The sequence below is a fragment of the Cyprinodon tularosa genome, unplaced genomic scaffold (assembly GCF_016077235.1).
Source record: "Cyprinodon tularosa strain WSP-4 unplaced genomic scaffold, ASM1607723v1 ctg946, whole genome shotgun sequence".
In the NCBI taxonomy this organism is placed as follows: Eukaryota; Metazoa; Chordata; class Actinopteri; order Cyprinodontiformes; family Cyprinodontidae; genus Cyprinodon; species Cyprinodon tularosa.
The window spans coordinates 113,144-133,155 of record NW_024039725.1 but is presented as its reverse complement, the minus strand read 5'-3'; the positions used below and the strand labels follow the sequence as shown (position 1 = coordinate 133,155).

General features: G+C 37.5%; 1 protein-coding gene across 1 annotated transcript in view; it reads right to left on the bottom strand.

Moving 5' to 3' along the window:
• Positions 1 to 2,830: 2,830 nt before the first annotated feature.
• Positions 2,831 to 20,012, bottom strand: part of LOC119776622 (matrix metalloproteinase-17-like) — a gene marked incomplete at its 5' end in the record, with an annotated part of 62,363 nt that continues 45,181 nt past the window's right edge. Inside the window, 3 exons of the mRNA XM_038275163.1 lie at positions 2,831 to 4,150; positions 17,557 to 17,814; positions 17,934 to 18,086. Coding sequence (XP_038131091.1) covers positions 3,825 to 4,150; positions 17,557 to 17,814; positions 17,934 to 18,086 — 737 coding nt within the window. The remainder of the gene's footprint in view (positions 4,151 to 17,556; positions 17,815 to 17,933; positions 18,087 to 20,012) is intronic.

The following is a 20,012-nucleotide window of genomic DNA, read 5'->3' as shown; positions in this document are numbered from 1 at the left end:
CTCTGGTTAGAGTCTATATTTGGCTTAATAGCAATCGTTCCCTCTGGGATTGGTTGATCTGAATATCAACGGCGGTCATTCAGTGCTAAATATATACCCCCCCCTCCAAAAACGTTTGTTTCCATTAATTTCATGTATTTTATTGGGATTTTGTATTATAGACCAACACAGACCAGCAAATAATAGGCAAGGGAATGGAAAATGATATGTTTTACCAACACAAATTGGAAAAACATTTTGTTTTTACTCTGATACCTCTAAAAAAAAAAAAAAAAAATCTGCCTTCAAAAAACTATTACCTACAGAATGCTTATCTTTGAAAAATTCTTATGAATATGGAAAGATTATGGCTCTGCTGCAAACTTAAAAAAAAGGGCAAACTACATCTACTACTAAGGCTGACCAACCAAAAGCTGCAGTGATTAAAACTTTAAATGGGGGAAGGAAGAAAGGAAGGAAGGAACCAAAGAAAGAAAGAACAAAAGAAAGAATGAAATAATGAAAGACCAAAAAAACTAAGGTAAGTAGGAAAGAACAAAAGAAAGAAAGACTGCATGCAAAGCTCAATTTAGGGTGGAGCACTAGCCCTGCACATCATTTATAAAACATCCACCCCATGAGGAAAGGCATGGGCAGCATCCTGCTCTGGGGAAGCATTTCTTCTGCACTGACAGGGGAGCTGGGCAGAGTTGACAAGATGATGAATAGAGCTAAATACAATTCAGTTCTTAAAAAAAAAACCTGTTAAAAGGTGCAAAAGAGTTTAGAATGCAGCAGATGTTCCCCTTAAAGCAGAACGACCTTAAACTTCCATCCAGAGCCTTAATAGAGTGGTTTTAATTAAAGTATATTGTAAGAATGATTTTGTCAAAACAGGGACCTAAATCAAATTTAGAATATATGGGAAGACTGAAGCTTCACAGCCAATCTATGGACATAGATTAAATTATCCAGATCTCCAACGTTAATAGACAGCTTTTACTAAATATTTGCAGCTCTAATTTTGCAGAAAAAGTCGATTAGACAAAGTATTCCATCCATCCACCCATTTTCTGACACGCTTCATCCCAAGTGGGGTGCTGGTGTCTATCTCCAGCTGCCTGCAGGTGAGAGGCGGGGTAAACCCTGGACAGGTCGCCAGTCCATCGCAGGGTAACACTAAACAAAGTATTTTTAAAATAAAATTAAAATAAATAAATATTATTCACCACTTAGTGTTTGTCTATGAGAGAAAATCCCAATGAAACACACGCAGGTTAGTCTCAGTAACCTGACAGAATATGCAAAGGTTCAACATGTGGCATCCCAGTGGACTGGAAAACATCTGGACACTGACAGCCCAGGTTGGATATAGCTTTACTCAAATCTTTAAGAAAGTACAGCTCCTTCAGTGTTTTGAATAATACATTGTGGCTACATAGAGACTACTGTTTTCTTGAACAAGAAGGAAAAATTTCAAAAGCTGTGTGTAATGTGTAACTGTTATTCTTTTTTTATTATAGCTATAGATTCAGCTTCTATTTTTTATTTTTGGTATATTTCTCAAATTGTTTTTATATTACATTTTTTGCCATAATTTCTTTGATGGTCTTCTGGGATGTTAATCTGAACAGTAAGCATGGGCCAGTATGGAATTACACTAACCTTTAAATTAGATTTTTTTGTATGGGATAAAAAAAAAATGCACAATTTAATTTATTATATTCATTTAAAAGAGAACAAAGTTATTTCTACTGCTGCTAAAATAATATGCTTGCAATGCATCATAATGAATTTATTTTCTGACACTTTAATGGAATGGCTCAATGGCGTAAATATCGGTAAGCAGAGACCGCAGTTGCTTACAGGCCCATGAACTCTTAGGGGTCCCATCACTGACACCTGGTGGGCCCCCTACACAATTGTAGACTAAGACATCTCTTTGCAGATGTAATGGTGCAAAACATTCCTCTTAAACCCACCTGATACTGAAGTGACTGACCGCACCGGACCGTATTTATACCGCATCACCTGCCAGATTTCAACATGATGGTGAGCCGTTTAAACACGACACCAATAGCAAAGCAGACAGCGGTACTTTTAATTACTATGTTAATAACTGTGTATAGCTCATTAGACGGTTGGTAAAAAATACACTCTATATGTTTCAAACCGCAATAAAGATCTTAAAAAAACCATGTTCGATAAGCATCTCCTTGAAATTAGTTTTTGGAACTTGGGACTGATAACCAATAGTTCCATTCAGGGTGCACGGCCACTATTTTTCCGTTTGTGATGTGTGATCATATACTACTGAGAATTGCATAATTGAATCTTCTTGGCTGATTTATGGAACTGTTTCCATATCCTGAACCTTTATCATTTGTTGTACTTCATATGGGGTCCACCCAGATAATGTTGCTTACGGGCCTATTGTTGTGTCGTTACGCCACTGGATGGGCTTAAACAAAAATCTAGATGAATAAAATCAACACCAGAATAATAAGCATTGGGTAATTAAATAAAAGAATAGATATTATTTTCTCAGATATCTTGCTACTTAACAAGCCTATTTCTAAGCTTGCTATATTTGCCAACTGCTGTTCTAAAGCAGCAGCAGTTGAGGACTGCACAGTTGTGACTGAAAGCCCTAATGTGAATTTGCAATATCCTATTCCTTTTTCTGGAATTGAGAAGGTAAGAGAGACACTTTGCCAATGACACAAGACAATTTATATTTGAAATAATAAAAACAATTGCATTGTCTTATTTCAAGTGCATGTTATCTAATTACCTTATTTTAGTAGGATATATACTCATTCCATTGGCAAAACATCTTATTTACCTACTGTAATTAGGGGCAAATACACTTAATTTAAGAAAATTATACTTATTTCTAGATTGTTCTAGCGGAGATTTTATGATCTTGTTAGCATACCAAGGTTTGTTTACTTTATGAACTAGTTTTTCAGCTGTGGATAAGGAAACTTTTACCAATAAACTCACTGATATTCACCTGTGAACATGTAACCTATGCTATCCTATCCTTGTAAACTGTATGGGGAGTACAATGTACAATGAAAAGTGATTGTGACACTAACTTTTATATAATATAGTGGTAACTGGCCCATGCCTACCATTGAAAGAAAACAGCAAAGCAGACCCAGACATCACCGGAGGTAAATCAGAAGAATATTGTTGTTTTAAAGAAGGATTTCATTCTAATTTTAACTGCAATAAACTTGCTGAGCACCAAACAAAAGACAGCAAGCAAATCACCCACTGAGTTAGAATTACAGTTTTATGTTCTGGGGACAATAAATTACCATAATTCTTCTTTATAAAAGAAGCTTTGGTAAGAAGCTGTACTTTCCAAACCTTTGTGTCAGTTTTGATGTGAATATTCTCAACTTCATGCAGTTTGACCCTCCAGCCTTTTATTTGTATAACTGCATTCTTTAGATGAGTCGCCGTTAAAATCTGTAATGATAAAACTACCTCTATGGGAACATTCCTCTCTATTTAGCCCTCTCAGCATGGATGAAGCCATGAGTAAATATAACTTATATTTGTGTGCAACTTAGCTTCTGAAACACCAAACTCTGTCATTGTCAGTTGACAGATAATTGTTTGTAGAATGACTACTGCAAGGCTCTTTAAGTGGCCAGAAGATGGCATATGAAATAAATAACCCCCAAGAATAAACAGAAAAAGAGAACAAAACAAACTAAATAAACTGTATTTATATGATGAAATCCTTCCAATATGTTTGTTTTTTTGCTGAGCATCCACTAATTAGTCTCTCTCTTGAACTGAAGACAAGGCCTCAATCCTGTGCTTCAGCATCATAGGAGTTCAGAGAGCCAGGTCAGTGAAAGCGTCCAAAGAGGTGGCAAAAGCCAAAGTGGAGATGGGGATAAGTGGATGGCTGAAGGCGAGGCGGTGTCAGAGGTGCAGGAGCACACCTCGTATCCGTTCTCTGCATGGTCCGGGTGGCGGTGCACGTTGACCCTCGTCTCTGTGCTTTTGGCTTCCGTGTCTGGAGAGTCCGACTGCATCTCGGTGCAGAGCAGCCAATCCTTCGCAATCAGGCGGGGGTATCCTGCCTCCACCTCCATGTCACTGCCTGGCACTCGCCAGTACTCCTTTCCCTTGAAAAAATAGGAGGATCCTATAAACAGAGATTGAGAGAGAAAACATGGTTGGCTTAGGGTTTAATTTGAGAAAGTAAAAAAAACTTAAGAGAACATAAAAAAAAGAAATCATGAACTTTAAAAAGCACTCTTTTGTCATATCACATCACAAGCATCAATGCATCTAAAAAGGTTTCATTCAATCTCTGTCTACGTGCAAAGCTGACAGAAACATACTCTAAAGGACTTTTACGTGTAATTGCAGCGAAGTCAATGTGGTTGAATAAAAGCCTAGAACACTCTTTAGATTTCTATTTGCAAAAATATTAGATAAAACAAAAACTAAATATCAATTTCATGCCTTTTATGCACTTTGTTTTTTTTCCTCTATGAGAAATTTGTTTTTTCCTCAGGGACTTATGAAAACTTACAGTTTGCAGAGAAGGAGCAAAGCTACTGTTTCCACATTAAAACTTCTGCACACGTAGATGCATTAGTTGGAGTTTTAGAGTGATGTCATTAAAGAGATTTTCAGAAAGGTGAGGAGAACAAAATGACCCCAAAATGAGAGTTTACAAGGAGACCAACACAAAGAGCTGATTTTGTGTCTAGAACTGCAAAAAAAGAAAAATCACAAAAGTAATGAGAGGAAAATGATCATTATCCCAAAAAGGAAATGCGCTAGTTAGCTCAGTGTCCATAATGAGCTATTAGCATGAGCGAGCTGGTCAGAGACCTGGGTTTTTAGAAAGGCTTGGAGAGTTTGGACTAAATCTGCAGGAATGAATTCCCATTTTTCTTTAAGACTGCTCACAATAGTGCGATGTGTGTGGCCGTGAGTGTGTGTTTAGGGATGTCTAATGAATACTGCTAATGAAGTCAGTCTCTGTATGGCATGTGTTTAGAATTCCAAGGAGGATGACAGCTGAAAGAGGTGCAGACTAATTACTCTGAGCTGAAAATGTACACCTTTGTTATGCTTATAATTACCCAAATAAGCAGTTTTTCCTCATAGTGTTCAGTTGATCAATAACCTTAACCCAGATTTGTAGAGAATGGGGCTCGGCAGGGTTGCAGCTGCAATCTTAAGTCATGTTTGATTTTGTTTATTTTATTTTATAACATCCAGCTGGACCAAACCAATGCTTTTCAGTTCATACAGATAATATTCCAAAGGAAACTACTGTAGGGTGATTTTTCTTTCTCTACCAAAGCGATGCAGACTTTAAGTAAATCTTCCATAGTTCATATTTTTGTGTACTTTATACCTATATTGTTGACACATAACATAAAAATTCAAAATACATTTAATTATTCCTACACTTTTATATCAAATTTGCTTTTCCAGCTTCAAATTGGATAAGTTTATGTCCTTTTATTTGCTTTTTATGTTAGCATCCAAGATTCATATCAGAATTTTTGACAAAAAAATACTGCACTGGTCAGAGTTTAAATATGTATGTTCAGAAATCAGAGAACTGATGGAGAGAGCGATGGACAGAAGCGTGGGCAAATACAGCTTTTTTTACACAGCATTAAAAGCACAAAGATTTCTTTTAGCATCAAGCAGAACTATAAATATTTCAGTTCTTTACTTTTCTGACCCTCCTGTTTGTTTAACATAATAGATTTTGACAGCCCTCTAAAAGGCTCCTGCAGAACTTGCTGACATCCTCTGGAGGAAATAAAATAATTTGAAAAAGCGGATTTAAAACATGCAGAAGTGGAGCGAATAAGGTAGGTAGCAGATCACTGAACTAAGAGTTGCTGCAGCAAGCAAAGTGTGATGAAGCATTTGGAGAGTTTCTTAAAGCTAGTACTGATAATACTGATGTTCATTAAATTACTTGATTCTTAAAGTCTAATGATCTGGATAAACTAAAATAATAAAGAACTCCTCTCAGTGAAACTCTGCAAATACAGCAGAGAGACTTCTGATGGCTGGTTTTCAAACCCCTAAATCAGACAAAAAACAACAATGCATCTATTAATGTTTACTGCAGATAAAAATATAATGTCAAAAGCGGACTATCATAAAGCTCTATTAAACACACTGATGGGGTTGCAGCTGAAAAGCATCCTAAGCCTAGCTAACATAGGAAAAAAAACAGATCAGCATGTCCCTTCTGACAAAAAAAAACAGGTTTGTCAATGCTTTGTCAATGCGTCTCTATTGCATGAATTATAACGTAACTACTTAAGTGATAAACTTTTTTATCTCAAGCCGCTTCAGAAATCAATCAAAATTTTTCGATTTAAGCTAATCATTAAGTCACATTCAGATCCCATTATATAGTCCAGTTTATTTCCTTTCCATTACATTTTCCTTTCTTCTAGATGTTTAATCTCATATTGAAAACAGAATTGTTTTCTTTATAAGAGAAAAGACAAAAAACGTCACATGTACAGACTTTGCCCTGGTAACACTCTCATTACCTCCTTTAGCTACTTGTCCTCTTATCAGTATAAAGGGAAAAGAGGATGGTGAGATGAAGGTTATAAGTAGGAGACCATTTACCAAGAGCTTAACCAACAGATAAGCTCATTTAGAAGAAAAAAAAGAAGCCTCCTTTAGATGAATCAACAGGTTCCGCTTCAAATATTAATTTCGGGGCTACAATGAAAAAAAAAAAAGCAAGAACCTTTTGTGGAAATTTTTGGAACCCCTGCATGTCAGACACAGAAAACAGTAAATTCTTAAAATCAAGAAATCTGTGTATTACACCGTCAGTTATAATAACACCTTTTTTTTTTATTTTATATTCTGGGTTTTGATAAAATTACTTCAAAATCAACTTGCCTCACCTGGCTTACAATGTGCTGCTTTTTATTAAATGGAAAAATGCAAACGCTACAGTCCCTGCAGAGAGCATTGCTTAGGAAATCTGTTAACCACGTGTGCCTCAGTGAAGAAAAGATCACAAAAGGCTGAGTTATGTTCGAAAGGGGCCATCAGGGATTAGTGATGACCTTTCTGAACAACTGTCGAGCACTTTGTCAGTAAACTATGAACCGGTTTGTGGTATTTAGAAGTAAACAAAACAGCTGCCATCCATCTGGCTCCCAGACTCCTTCCATGATAGATTTTCATAAACTTCACAGAAAAAGAATCCTCTTGAGGGACCTGATTAATCGTAAACAAACAGAAGGAAGCACCTATGATAATGAAATGTTTTTCATGCTCAGCAGCTTGGTGACAACATATAGGTGCAGAAAATAATGGAGTGTTAACTGTGGCCAACCACAAGCTGTAAAACTACAACCTGCAGAGTGAGAGGGGAGGCTAATCATGCACCAAACGTTTTTATGAATCAATGCATCTTGTAAGTTGGAAAATCTTAGAAAAGTAGCAAAAGTCTGAATGCAGCAAAGTTGGAACAAAACAAAATCTAATTTAAAAACCATAGCAAACAGTGACTATTTTGGTTTTTAATCATTGCAATAACTGATGTAGAGAACAAATAGTAGTTTTATACATTTTACTTAATTCCTTTTAGAGGACATGAAAGAGATCTTTAATATAAAGATAGTGGCAAAAGGTTTCCTAACCTTTAAACTTTTGATGGCTTATAATCTCAGATTCACTCAATACAGCCTAAAATGACTTTAAGTAACAGTACTGCATCACTAATTATCAAAAATAATGCCTTGTTTCAGAATTTTCTTAAAAAAATCATCTTTTATTAGAGCCCCCTTCACTTTCAAACCTGCAATAAAATCCAGTGCAACCAGCTTCCTACAGAAGTTACCTAACCACTACACACAGACCACCTCTGATTTGTTTAATCTCATTATAAACTCCTCGGTTCTGTGAAGGTCTCTGAGGCTTATTAGAAACAACAGGAAAAAGATCAAATAACGCAGCTAATAACTCTGCGATGAACCCGAATTAGGTTATAAAAAGAATTCTGATATCTGAAATGACAGTAAGACAAAACAGCAAACCTACCACCAAACACCCATCTACCTAAACTGACAAACTGGGCAAGAAGGGATTAATCAAAGCAACAGCAAAAAGATCCATGGAAACTCTGTAGGAAATGTAGAGCTCCTCAATCCAACATGAGTACCTGTCGATCTTATAGTTTTTATTTATAGACTTTACAAATCTAGCCTTTATGGAAAAGTATAGAGAAACAAGCAGCAGTTCAGTGAAAGCTATAATGGTTTCCAATATATTCCATAAATTTATCTCAGAAAAAGTACATGGGCTAGACAATGGCAAACATGTCAACCCACTGAAGATCTAACACCGTTCATCAACGACAAACAACACAAACCCCCTGAAACTCTAAAGTAGTAAGCGTTCATCATACTGTAGCCTAAATAAATGATTCACTACGCCTCTCTAGAGTTGTAGCGGGACATTTGCTCGTTCTGAACCAGTCAGACAACAAATATTTCATTCACAGGTGATCACCCTTTCTATTCAGAAAATAACAAAGACATATGCTTTGTATTACTTTTTTGTTTTGAACCAGAAAGTCTACTTACCATTGTAAATACACCAAACAATGCTGGTAGAAAAATAAATATTTTTTGTAACTATTGGGGGGAAAAAATCTAAATGAATGTAACTTAGTTTTCTAAATTGTAAACAGGATTATTTTTGATAAACGGCGCCCCCTGCAGATATGAGGGCTTTAAAATGACCCCAACTGCACTGCTGCAGCATACTGGATCAAATGTTAGACGAAAACATAACCTAAGAGTTGAAAATACAGGAAAAGTCAGAAACAACACAAGAAGAATGATTGGAGTTTCAATAATTGAGAAATAACGTCAATTTTCAAAGGGCCGCCTTTTAGAGAAATATCGAGATGCAGTTTTATATGTTATCGAAGAGGTGATGCAAATCAGAGCTCCATGAACTCACCTGATGGTTCATTCAAAAGAAGAGGCTATTTTTCATCAGTATATTGAAAATAAATATTGTCAAGTAAAACTGATATGGAGTTCATTCCGGCCTAATTTTGTTTCCCCATAAAAGAATTATCAAAGTAATCCTATAATAATATAGAAATCACAATTCTGCGTGAAGCATTATCAGCTGACATTATAACTGACTGTCTGGAGCAGAATGAGGAACTGGTGGCTGTGTTTCAATCTGGCGGCTGAGTCCTCCAAAGGCCAGATTCGTCGGCCGATTCCGATAAAGCGTGGCGCCATGGCCTGCTCGGATTCAAAGACTCATTGGGCAGCTGACAAATGGAGCCATCATTTTGTCCGTTTGGAAGGATGGGTTTGCTATGTCCTCTCTAGCCTTGGGTATCTTGTGATTCATTCAGATCCAAGCAACACGGCTGCTCCGTGCTCAGAGGAAAAAGGGAAATGGCAATGAACGGTGGTGAATATTTTAATTGCAGTTTAATATAATACAAGTATGTGAATTGTTCCATCTGAAATGAATGACAACAGTTGTTTTAAATAGTTAGTGAGTCAGATATGTGGAGGTAAAGTTTGTTTTTTTGAAAGGTTTTATCTGTCCCTGTGAAAATGGGTTTAGCTGACATTTAAGCTCACATTCCAATATCTGTGCAGTGAGGGGAATATAAATCTGAAATCTGCGACTAAGGTGCAGCTGAAGCTCCTCAGAAATGAAATAAGCAGACAGAACAGTAGTAAGCAGTTCGACATCCATTATTTGTCTGCTTTGTGAATCAACCGTCAGGGCTGCCAGGTGACAGAGCAAACGCTGAGTGAGGGGCGGTGAAAGCTGGAGAAGACCGGACCTGTTTGAATTTATGTGAACACCAATGTGCCCCCGCCCCTGCCGCAGACACTCTGCTGCACCTCTCCAAAATTGTAGGCGAAAACAGACAGTGCCGCAGACAGGAGGCTTCTGATTGGTCAAATCTACATCTGCTCTACACTATGCCTATTTCCTATTTGGTACCTACCTGCTTGTTTTGTTTGTATGACCACCATTGTGGAAAACGACTCATTAAGTTGGACCAGCTAGAAGAATGAGGTGCGCAAGAACGCAGGGACCCTTTTTCCACCTGGATCCCTGCTCTTTTTCACCCTCATGTCCCTGTGTTGCCACACAAACTTGCCCCCACTTCCTCACCACCTTGGCCGTATCTAGACCCACAGCTAGTTCCTGATTGTCGCTCTTGCTTTGTGGCGTCAAATTACTTAACGCCGACCACGCTTCTATATTGGGCATAAATCAAAAATATCTGCGACAAGCTCACCGCGACACACTGCTGCAGGGAGTATAACCAGCCCTTGATGCTTCAAAGATGTTCCAGAGAGCTAATAGGGAAATCCAGCCTTACATTTTTTATAGACTCTCCTTGCACTTATGGCTGAGAAGTAGGTGGGTTTTCTTGGCTACCGGTAAGATACTATTCCTTATGAATAAAACCGTTTTTACAACAAAACAAAGTTAGAAGTGATTTGCTTTACCAGGTAACTTCCTCTTCGAAAAGACAAAGTTGATGTCCTGTGGAAATTAAAAGTTTTAGGAACTAAGTCTAGCATTTCTCCATCCCTAAAATAACTGCCAGATACTTGCTAATAAAAGATTACTATACTTCAACTAGGTCAGCGCATTCTCAGACTCATTGATTTCCTGATGGTATCCTGAGATATGGAACAGCTATAGGTGAGGGTTCTATAAAATGAAATGAGGTTTGTTTAAAGGAACCTGTAATGATCATCTGGTCTGAACTATCGTGAATTGAGGCGGACAGAAAGATAATGGATAGTGTCGGCTGCTAGGTCGTCCACCTGCCTCTTGCAAGAGGGTGGGGCCTGAAAAATTAAGACAGTAAGATGGTCGGCGAATCCGATCAGCATAACGATCTCTCAGGATCCTCTCTTGAATAACGTTCTTAGAGAATATGGCTTAGAGATAACGAACCCGGGTGGGTTATCTCAGCCGAGGCCAGGACGGACATGGGGGGTCTCAGCAATGACTCAAGATTTGAACAAAGTTTTGGATCAATAAATAACCACTGGATGTTTACAAAATGTTGCATGAAGGAGTTCTAAACTTTTCCTCAAACTCGCTAAATGGATTTGAGAATAGACAGGCACTTTTATTAGCCTCATGTAAAAATAAAAACAAGACAGCTACCAGCTGCAATCATTGCCTCTTTATATTTAATAGAATATATTTTTTTGTTTTTTGTGATCCAATTCAGAGAGGATGTTTTTTTTCTCCTCGGTGTGTTTGGTAATTGTACCAAACCATAGGACTGCCAAGAAAACATTGTTAACCACAGATTTCCTCTGTTCATTGCTTTTATGTCTCAGTAAAATGCTTCTGAAAAGATTAAAGTCCAAAATTCCAACTCTAGATTCTAAAATACTAATTTTAATTATTAGAGGACAATGGCTTTATAAATGTGAAAAGTATGTTTTTTTTCTTCCAGCTTTTTAATTTTTTATTTTTTTTTTGTCATTACAATGTCACAAGTACAGAGCAAACTCTCTGCATTTAACCCATTCGCTTGGGGAAAAGTGTGGGGTCTTTGCTCAGTAACCCAGAGTGGCAGTCTGTGGGAGTGGGGCTTGAACTCAGATCCTCTGGATTCCAAGCGTAATGCCCTAATCACTAGGCCGCCACTCTCCCTAAGTGCCCTTCTTGTTAAATTATGACTTAACCATATTTAAACAACATTCTTTGGTTGTATTTTCACCAATCCAAGGTATCATCACTGCTTAAACAGAATCAAGCAACCAATTTAGAACCTTTCTGAAAAGAACAAGTATCTTAAAAAGTTACATATTCTGGGGTAATGAAATTTAACATGTTTGAGATGTTGCAGGATTAAATTAAAAAACGCTGGACGAGCACCGAGGATAAATCAAATCAACTCTGCTGAGAAGAGAGGGCAGCCCTACCCTAGTTATATAAAACACTCAAAGCATCATAACAGGTTATGAAGTTTAGGAGCAATCACTTTATCACATATTGTTGGGATCCTGAGGCTTTGCCCACCAGAGGGCGCCGAGGATCCTCTTCTGTTTTCTGTTTTCTGTTAGGGACTGAGATTACTGTTGGGATCTGGAGATCTACCATCTGTCTCCAGCAGAGAGCGCTGTGGGTCTCCTGGGCTGGAGCCTCCAGCACACCTGAAGCTCATCAGCCCATCTGGAGACCTTCCTACATAAGCAGCAGTCAGACCTTCCTTCGACGCCGGAGTGTTGACCAAGTTTGGTTAGCAAACCTAAGCCTCTGTAAATCTAGTGAATCACAGTAGACTCTAGAGAGGAACTGGATTCTAACCTGCCTCTGTCTTCTTTACTCACAGAAAGCCTGGCTGAAGTCTGAAGCTATGGATGAGCTTTGCCTGGAAACCTGCCTGCCTGCCCATGGAAGCCAAACCAGAAGATCTCAGTCTGGATTCCACCTTCAGCTCTCAGGGAAGAGCTAGGAAGCTAAACCTGAAGATCACAGTCTGGATTCCCCCTTCAGCTCTCAGGGAAGAGCTAGGAAACTAAACCCAAGTCTGAGACTCTCTAGCCAGAAGCTAGAAGCTCCTGCTGCCGAGTTCTCTGCTACTTCCACAGTCTCTGGACCCAACCGGTTCCCCTCTCTCAAGGATCTGTCAGAACCTTTTCAAGGTACAATCAGAATTCTACTCACTCGTCAATCCATCTAACCGCCTGGCTAACCAAACTCTCATCTCTTCAGATATCAGTGAAACCAGTCCCGGACCTGCACCAGAACCAGTCCTCCTTAACTCTGTGTGTTGTCCTTAATAAACATTGTTAAATTTTCCTCTGTCTCCAGTTTGGTGTTCTCCATGTGGGTTAAGTCCATTAGCCAATCATGACACATATAGCCAGGTTACTTTGGATGTTAGTTTCTCCCTGATAAATCAAAAACTCCTAAAAACCTACTTTCTGCTTTTCTTTAGATTATTTTATTCCAAAATTGAACTTCTGGATAACTGTGTCAAAAGACAAAAAAAAAAAGAAGTCTGCATGGGATAAATACCGTCTCACAGAGCTATACTGAACATTTACACCTTCAATGCGTCACGGCAAGGATGGGCTACTTGGTGTCCTGACACTTTTAGATGTGTCCCTGAACCAAATAATTACCAAGACTCTTCAGAATCCTGGTAATCCTGCATATGGAGGATGCATATTGATTCAGGTGTGCTGGACCAAGAACACCTCTAGCAGTTTACAGGACATTGGTCCTGGAGGACTGGAGTTACCCATCCCTGCTTTACATAATTACTGTTGGGCATTGCTTTAAGCAGATTCAGTGCTATACTGATTCAACAGCACATGGAGGGCCTTCAAGTCCCAACAACAGCCACCTATTCAAAAATACAGTTATAAATAGAGTGTGTACCATACAAATTAATATAGAAAAAGAGCTTGATCAAAATACCCTACACAGGAGTTAGGCTATTTAACTGCTGCCAACCCCTTATTTCACATTATATTACCTGATGTATATTTAATTTAACTTTTCATTTGACTTTTCAAATCCATGGCATCTAATAATCCCCCTAAATACTAGCATAGGAGCAGATTTCTCTTCATCATCTCAAGCTTTCTTCTCTCTGCAGGTCTTTTTCTTTGCTCTGACTGCTGGAGCCAAACCTCCTGTCAAATATGACATGTTTCTTCTTCAGGGATTAATCAATGGGGGAATCAGCACTGCAAAAAAAGGAGTGAATTTGTTCCATTTATTTTAAACCATCGCTTTTGATTTTTTGCTCTCTAAGGAAGTGGAATACTGACAAATACTTAAAGTCTGTCTCTACCTTTTTGCATGATAATGAATTTATACCTATTGTAATAATGATGTTAATTTTCTACCAGGAGTGACAAGAGCTCGGAAAGGTCATTAAAGAAAAAATGTTGCTGAAACACTCATCTTATATTATTCAATTTTCAGTAAAGGTTTGGGCTCTGAAAGGAATATAAAAAAGTATGACAATATATCTTATTAACTACGAAATAAGTCTTGGCTCATTAAAACTAGTACTGACAGTTAATTTCCTGTACCGTAGCTCATCATCCTTCACCCATTCAGAAAAGCACACCCCTGGTCAAATGCCAATCCTTTCTGCTCAAGATTATTGTGACATTATCTACAGGAATGCCTCCAAAACCGTCTCCATCCATAAACTAGTTGTCATCTATCACACTGAAATCCATTTTGTCACAGGTGCCCCTTTCAGCACTCAGCAGTCAACTCTGGCAATCAATCTACAGTATCCTCCCAAACTGCTGCATTAGAACCAGTTTCTTTACAAGATAATCACTGGCAAAACTACCTTTGCATATCATTAAAAAAAAATCTAAAAACAGCTAAAATGTATGCTCCAATAAATGTATTACAATGCACCTTTATCTTTTCAGTTTATATGAAAAAATTAGTTGCAAAAAACAAAAAAGTTTCATGCTTTGATCCCAGGGGTTATATTAAATAACTGATGGCAAATAATAGTCTCTGATCAGTGCACCTGCTTCTTAATAAATACATAAATAAATGTGCTATTCAATTTGTTTTGTTACTTTGTTTTTATCTTTCCGTATTAAAATGTATCCCTCTAACTTATTTTTTTACTATTTGCTTTTACTGTGGCTTACTGCCCAGATAAGAGTTGTAAAAAAGTTATTTTTTCTTTTTTTTTTTTACATACAAGTAGTTATAAAAGTTTAGAACCCAAGCAAAAATTACACTAAATAGTTAACTGATTCATAAATACAAAAAAATAGGCTACCATCACAGTAGTTATTGCATTTCCAGCCAGAATAAACAACACAGCATGCATTTATAATGACAGGCAATTGTAAAAATAAGGGCTGAAGTTAAAAGGTCAAAATTTGATAGCAAAGCTTCAATTACGATTTATAAAAACCTGAAGTGGCAGATAAAAATGTAAAAAAAATAAATAAATAAATACCAAAACCTCTGATTTCCATAGCAGCCTGATCAGCACAATGTAGCATAAGAGTGTTTGTTTTGCTGTTTGCCCGTGTGGGTGGAAGCTGTGATTGTGATTAAAGGGTCTACTCAAGAGTCGGAGGGCTGAAGAGCTGAAACAAAGTAGGCAGCCACCAAGTAAAATCAGCCATTACTTTTAAAGCCTTCTGTCTTGCTGTGGTGACAGACTGAAGCAAGCTTTACTGCTCTCCTGTCGTAGCAACGGCAGACAGATCTGGATGAGAAGATCATGACGGTCTCCACTTTGTGCTGGGGTTAAGGCTGAAGGAATGTGGTCTCTCTCGCTGCTTTGATTAAACCGGTCACCTCATTTTAGATCTTTTTTTAACATCTGTGCTCCCTGTGAGACCACTGAGCTCACACTGCTACCTTGTGGATTCATGACACCTGAAAGAGATTTTTACTGCGTTTATAATAAAAGGCCAAAGGTCTTGTTAGCAATCTGAGATTCCTCCCCTATGAACCTTTTGTAATACTCTGACCAAGTGTAATTGGAAAAAAACCCAAACAGAACTTTTCCATTTTCAAACTTGAGCAGCTAGTTTCAGAGGCTTTAAAGACAAGAGATTTTATTTTCCAAGACCACAGCATGTTTTATTGCTTCGGCTGTGGTGCATTTAGTCAATTCATCTTCTTGTACACTAACTGCTGTTTGTGGAAAAATGCAACAATAGGTTCTATAATACAGAGCAATTATGGTTATTAGCAAACATTTAACAGGCTTTTTTTTAAAGTCCAAAATGTTCAGGAAGCAACTTGGTTTGGGTTCATTGTTAAAGAACAGATCTGCCAGCAACTGGAGCCAATATCTCTACCACATTTAAAAACCTGATTTGTAGTAAATTGTGCTGTTTCAGACTACTTGTTAAATGTACTTTTAATTTCTGCATCGGTTTTCACAAGGTTCTTTCAGAGCCAAACTGAGATCTTTAAACAAATCTCTGGATAAAAATGTGAATCTTGATTAGTTCCTACTTTAGTAAAGAGTGAGCAAAGGTTAAGATTTTAACTCACTGCAAAAAACTAGGTAAAACTTGTTTAATTATCAGGACACTCTACAACTCACCCGAAAAGCATTTTTGTTATTTTAAGTTTCCTATTTTCTGCTTTTATTCTTCACTTTTCCTGACACAGGTAATTTTTAAGCATGCTCTAAATGAGAATTTTACTGATAAAACAAGCTAGACAGCTCGACCTTGGTCTGTTTGAAATGTTAAATTATGAATTAAACATGATTAACCTTTTTCTTTTATTACATTTCATAAGCTCCACTCATTTCCAACTAAATTCAAACCTGTAGAAAAAAGATCAGTATAATTCGTAGACCAGGTTGATTTGAATAACTATTTCAAATCAATATATTATTTAACTTATTTGTAGCAATTATTTAAAATTATTTAAAAACTGTATATTGTTATGCTTGTTATTATTTCCTCAGGTTATCTGTGCCCATTATTAAGATTTGTTTGATTATCTGAAACAAGAAAGTGTGACAAAAAGCAAAAACCATAGGAATCTGTAAGCGGGCAAATACATTCTCTGAAGCAGTTTACCTGGGATCAATTTCTATAAATGCCAACATAGAAGTGACTCTGATTGAAACTGGAGCAGAAAAAAAAGATGAAAAAATAGAATATAAACCTCTCTGCTGTAGGTATTCATATGCATTTCAATAAGCTTATCAGAGGAAAGAACGAGACAAGAGCACAAAGGAAATGTTTTGGTCTAAATCTGAACAATGCAAACAGCAGAGAACACACAGGCCAAATAAGGTCCTTAATCATGATTTACATGCTGGGAATGTCCTTACACTGATGATTTAGCAAAAAATAAAAAAAATGCAAGATAAAGGCTTAACCTTTGACTATTATGACACCAAACTTTGTGCCAGAAATATCCCTATATTTGAAGGGTGGGTTAAACTTTTTAATTCATGCAAATAACGCGCTGTCATACTTTTTCAGAAATGATGATGAATAGCGGATTAAAAATGTTTTCCTTGGATGCAGTGGTGGCTCAGAGGTAAAGGGCAAGGCCCATGTAGGGAGGCCTTAGTCCACCAAGCGGCTGTCACAGTGTCAAATCTCAGCCTGTTGACATTTGCTGCATGCCTTCCCCTCTTTCTCTCAACCTCATCTCCTGTCAGCTTCCTTTTAAATGAAGGCCACTAGTTCATGTTTTTAGCGGTCAGGTGCTAACGTTATAATCTTAAATTATTTAAAGTTTTTTTTTTTTTGTTAGAGGCAAGTAATTATATTTTCAGCAGTTAACACTTGAAAATAGGCAAAACGTTATCTGTTAATAAACTAACATTTTTAATTGAAAAAGCTTCCTGGATGGGAAACAAATCCTCTTCAAACTTAGAAACCAAGTCCAGTGGATCGTTCTTTTTTTTTTTTTTACTTTTTTGGAATGACCATGACCTGGGATGACTGAGAATCTTCACCATGTATGCAAAACTTTGAAGTAAATTTTCAGTGAAAAATAATGAAGCATTCATCTTTTCTGGCTGCTTACCATCAGACCACCTCATGGCATCATCCAGCTGGAGCGGCAACCCCTTCCAAAGCGTGCTGTCTTTGGGGTAGCCGAGGTCCATGTGTCGCAAGTGGTCATCATATCGCCAGTAGTGGTTATCTTTGAAGAAGTAGGTTTTGTCATTGTGTAACCAAACAAATGCTGCATCCACGGCTTCCACAGGCAGGCCAAAGTCACTAATGGGACGGGGGTAACCCTCTTCAACATTGTTGTCTTTAAATACCCAGTACTTCTGACCTAATGGTTCAGCGAAAAGATTACAATTAAATAATTAAAACACACATTCATTTTCATCGTCTTTGAAAGACTGTGAAACCAAAGGCAGTCAGATTTATGAATTCAGGATAAGTATTTACCTTTGAAAAATACTATTTTGTGGTCCCCTGGCCTCTCATAAACAGCGTCCACACTATCCATATTAGGAGGAAGTCCCCTCCAGAAGCGATGGATGTGAGCAGGGCGGAGAGACACAAGGTGCTTCTCTCTTGTTAGCCTCCAAAAATACTTTCCTACAGGAACCAGAAGAGGCTGGGTCAGAACTTTAAACAGAAGTGTAAGTTATTTGAAAAAAACTGTTTTAAGTGAACGGGTTAAGATGTTGTCCGGAATGTAAGCTAAATATTCTTTCCATTGCTTTCATCTAATCATTAAATAAAGAAAAAGAAGAAAAAACATTTGAAGGCGTGTTGAAAGAGCATAGTTATTTTGAATCATAATTTTAAGGCTTAACATCCATCTATCCATTTTCTATCATGCTTATCCCTGCTGGGCTTCCGAGGGGTGCTGAGCCTATCTGCAGCTGGCAACGGACGAGAGGCGGGGTACACCCTGAACAGGTCGCCACTCCATCGCAGAGCAACACAGAGACAAACAGGACAAACAACCATCCACACACACACTCAAACTTAAGGAGAATTTAGAGAAGCCAATTAGCCTAACAGTCATGTTTTTGAACTGTGGGAGGAAGCCAGAGTACCCGGAGAGGACCTTCTTGCTGCAAGGCAGTAGTGCTACCCACTGCACCACTGTGCAACCCTTTTAGGTTTAACAGGTAGTGTTCATTTAATATTATTTTTAAGATAAGACAAGATTCTTATAAAGCACTTTGTTCGTTTAAGGCAGCTATCCTGCCATCCATGTGGGTGTTTCCAAACTCTACTTCCCTTTTGTTTACAAATTAGGTTCTCATATACAATGATTCACAACACTGTATCAGTGTTTGCTGCTTTCCCTTGCACTCACCCTCAGGGTGGCACTTTGTCATTTCCATTATCTTCCCTTTAGACTTTTACTTTTTATCTTCTCCATGCTGTTCTTTTTGACTTCTCCTACTATGACCATTTGTTTCCTTCAGGTACAATCCATCTAAAGCTCCAAGAGTTACACCCTTAACCTCTCCAAACATCTTAGACAAGCAGACAAACCAATATTTTCTCTAAATTGCAAAACACCCGACAGGATTCTCTCAACCCAGATGGATGTGACTTTCTTTCATCGTGATGGAAAACAGGCCAATTACAACATCTGAGAGTGTTTTATAAGGAGAAGCAATTCAGATTACATTCCCCTTGATCAGTTTGTGGTGCTACCTAATCAAGACAAATTGTCTACAAAAAATAAAAGCACGAAGAATCAGAATATAAATATACATAATCTGAACTAACATATATACTTTAAAGAAAATCTCCCATGTTTTAATGCTTAATATTTTGTCATAAGGTACAGTATGACTGAGTCCTCAGCAGGAAAACAAATATAAATATAATAAAACCGAATAAGTCAGGTTAATGAGGCTAATAATTCATTATGATTTCCTGCTTTTTTTCTTTTAGTGTTAGATGACGAACTTATAGGATGAATACTGAATGAGGAAAATGTTGCACAGAATTAATTGGTTTAAGGGAAAGAAATATGATAAATTTGATTTAACACATATCAGAATTAAAGTGCATTCAAAAGATTGACTAAACCCAACACTAGCTGGAGGTATAGCTGTAGGCTTGATGGTAAAAGGTGGCTTGGGTAATTACTGACATTTGCTGAGACATAAGCCTTTAACATGGGGGATGGTGAAATAAATAATCCTGACATGACTGTTTGTGTATCCTCTGTCGTGTGTTTTGTATAAAGACAACTATATAAAACAACTAAATAAGGAGCAACATAACAAAAAATTTAATCTTCCTATTAATGCTGCATTGACAGGAGTTAATGTCAACTGTTTAAGCGGTTCTAGTACATTCAACTCAGTGAAGCAGTGGTTCCTGTATGAGAAAGACTTATTTTTGTTTTCTTTTCATGAGCATGTAAGATCAAAACCTTAGCCTCACTTTCTCAAACATGAGGACCAATCAGGAATTAGAACCTGGCCTGCAAGATGTTCCTCCAGAATATCAAACATGAAGCAAAAGTAACAATAAAATGGTCACATTTCC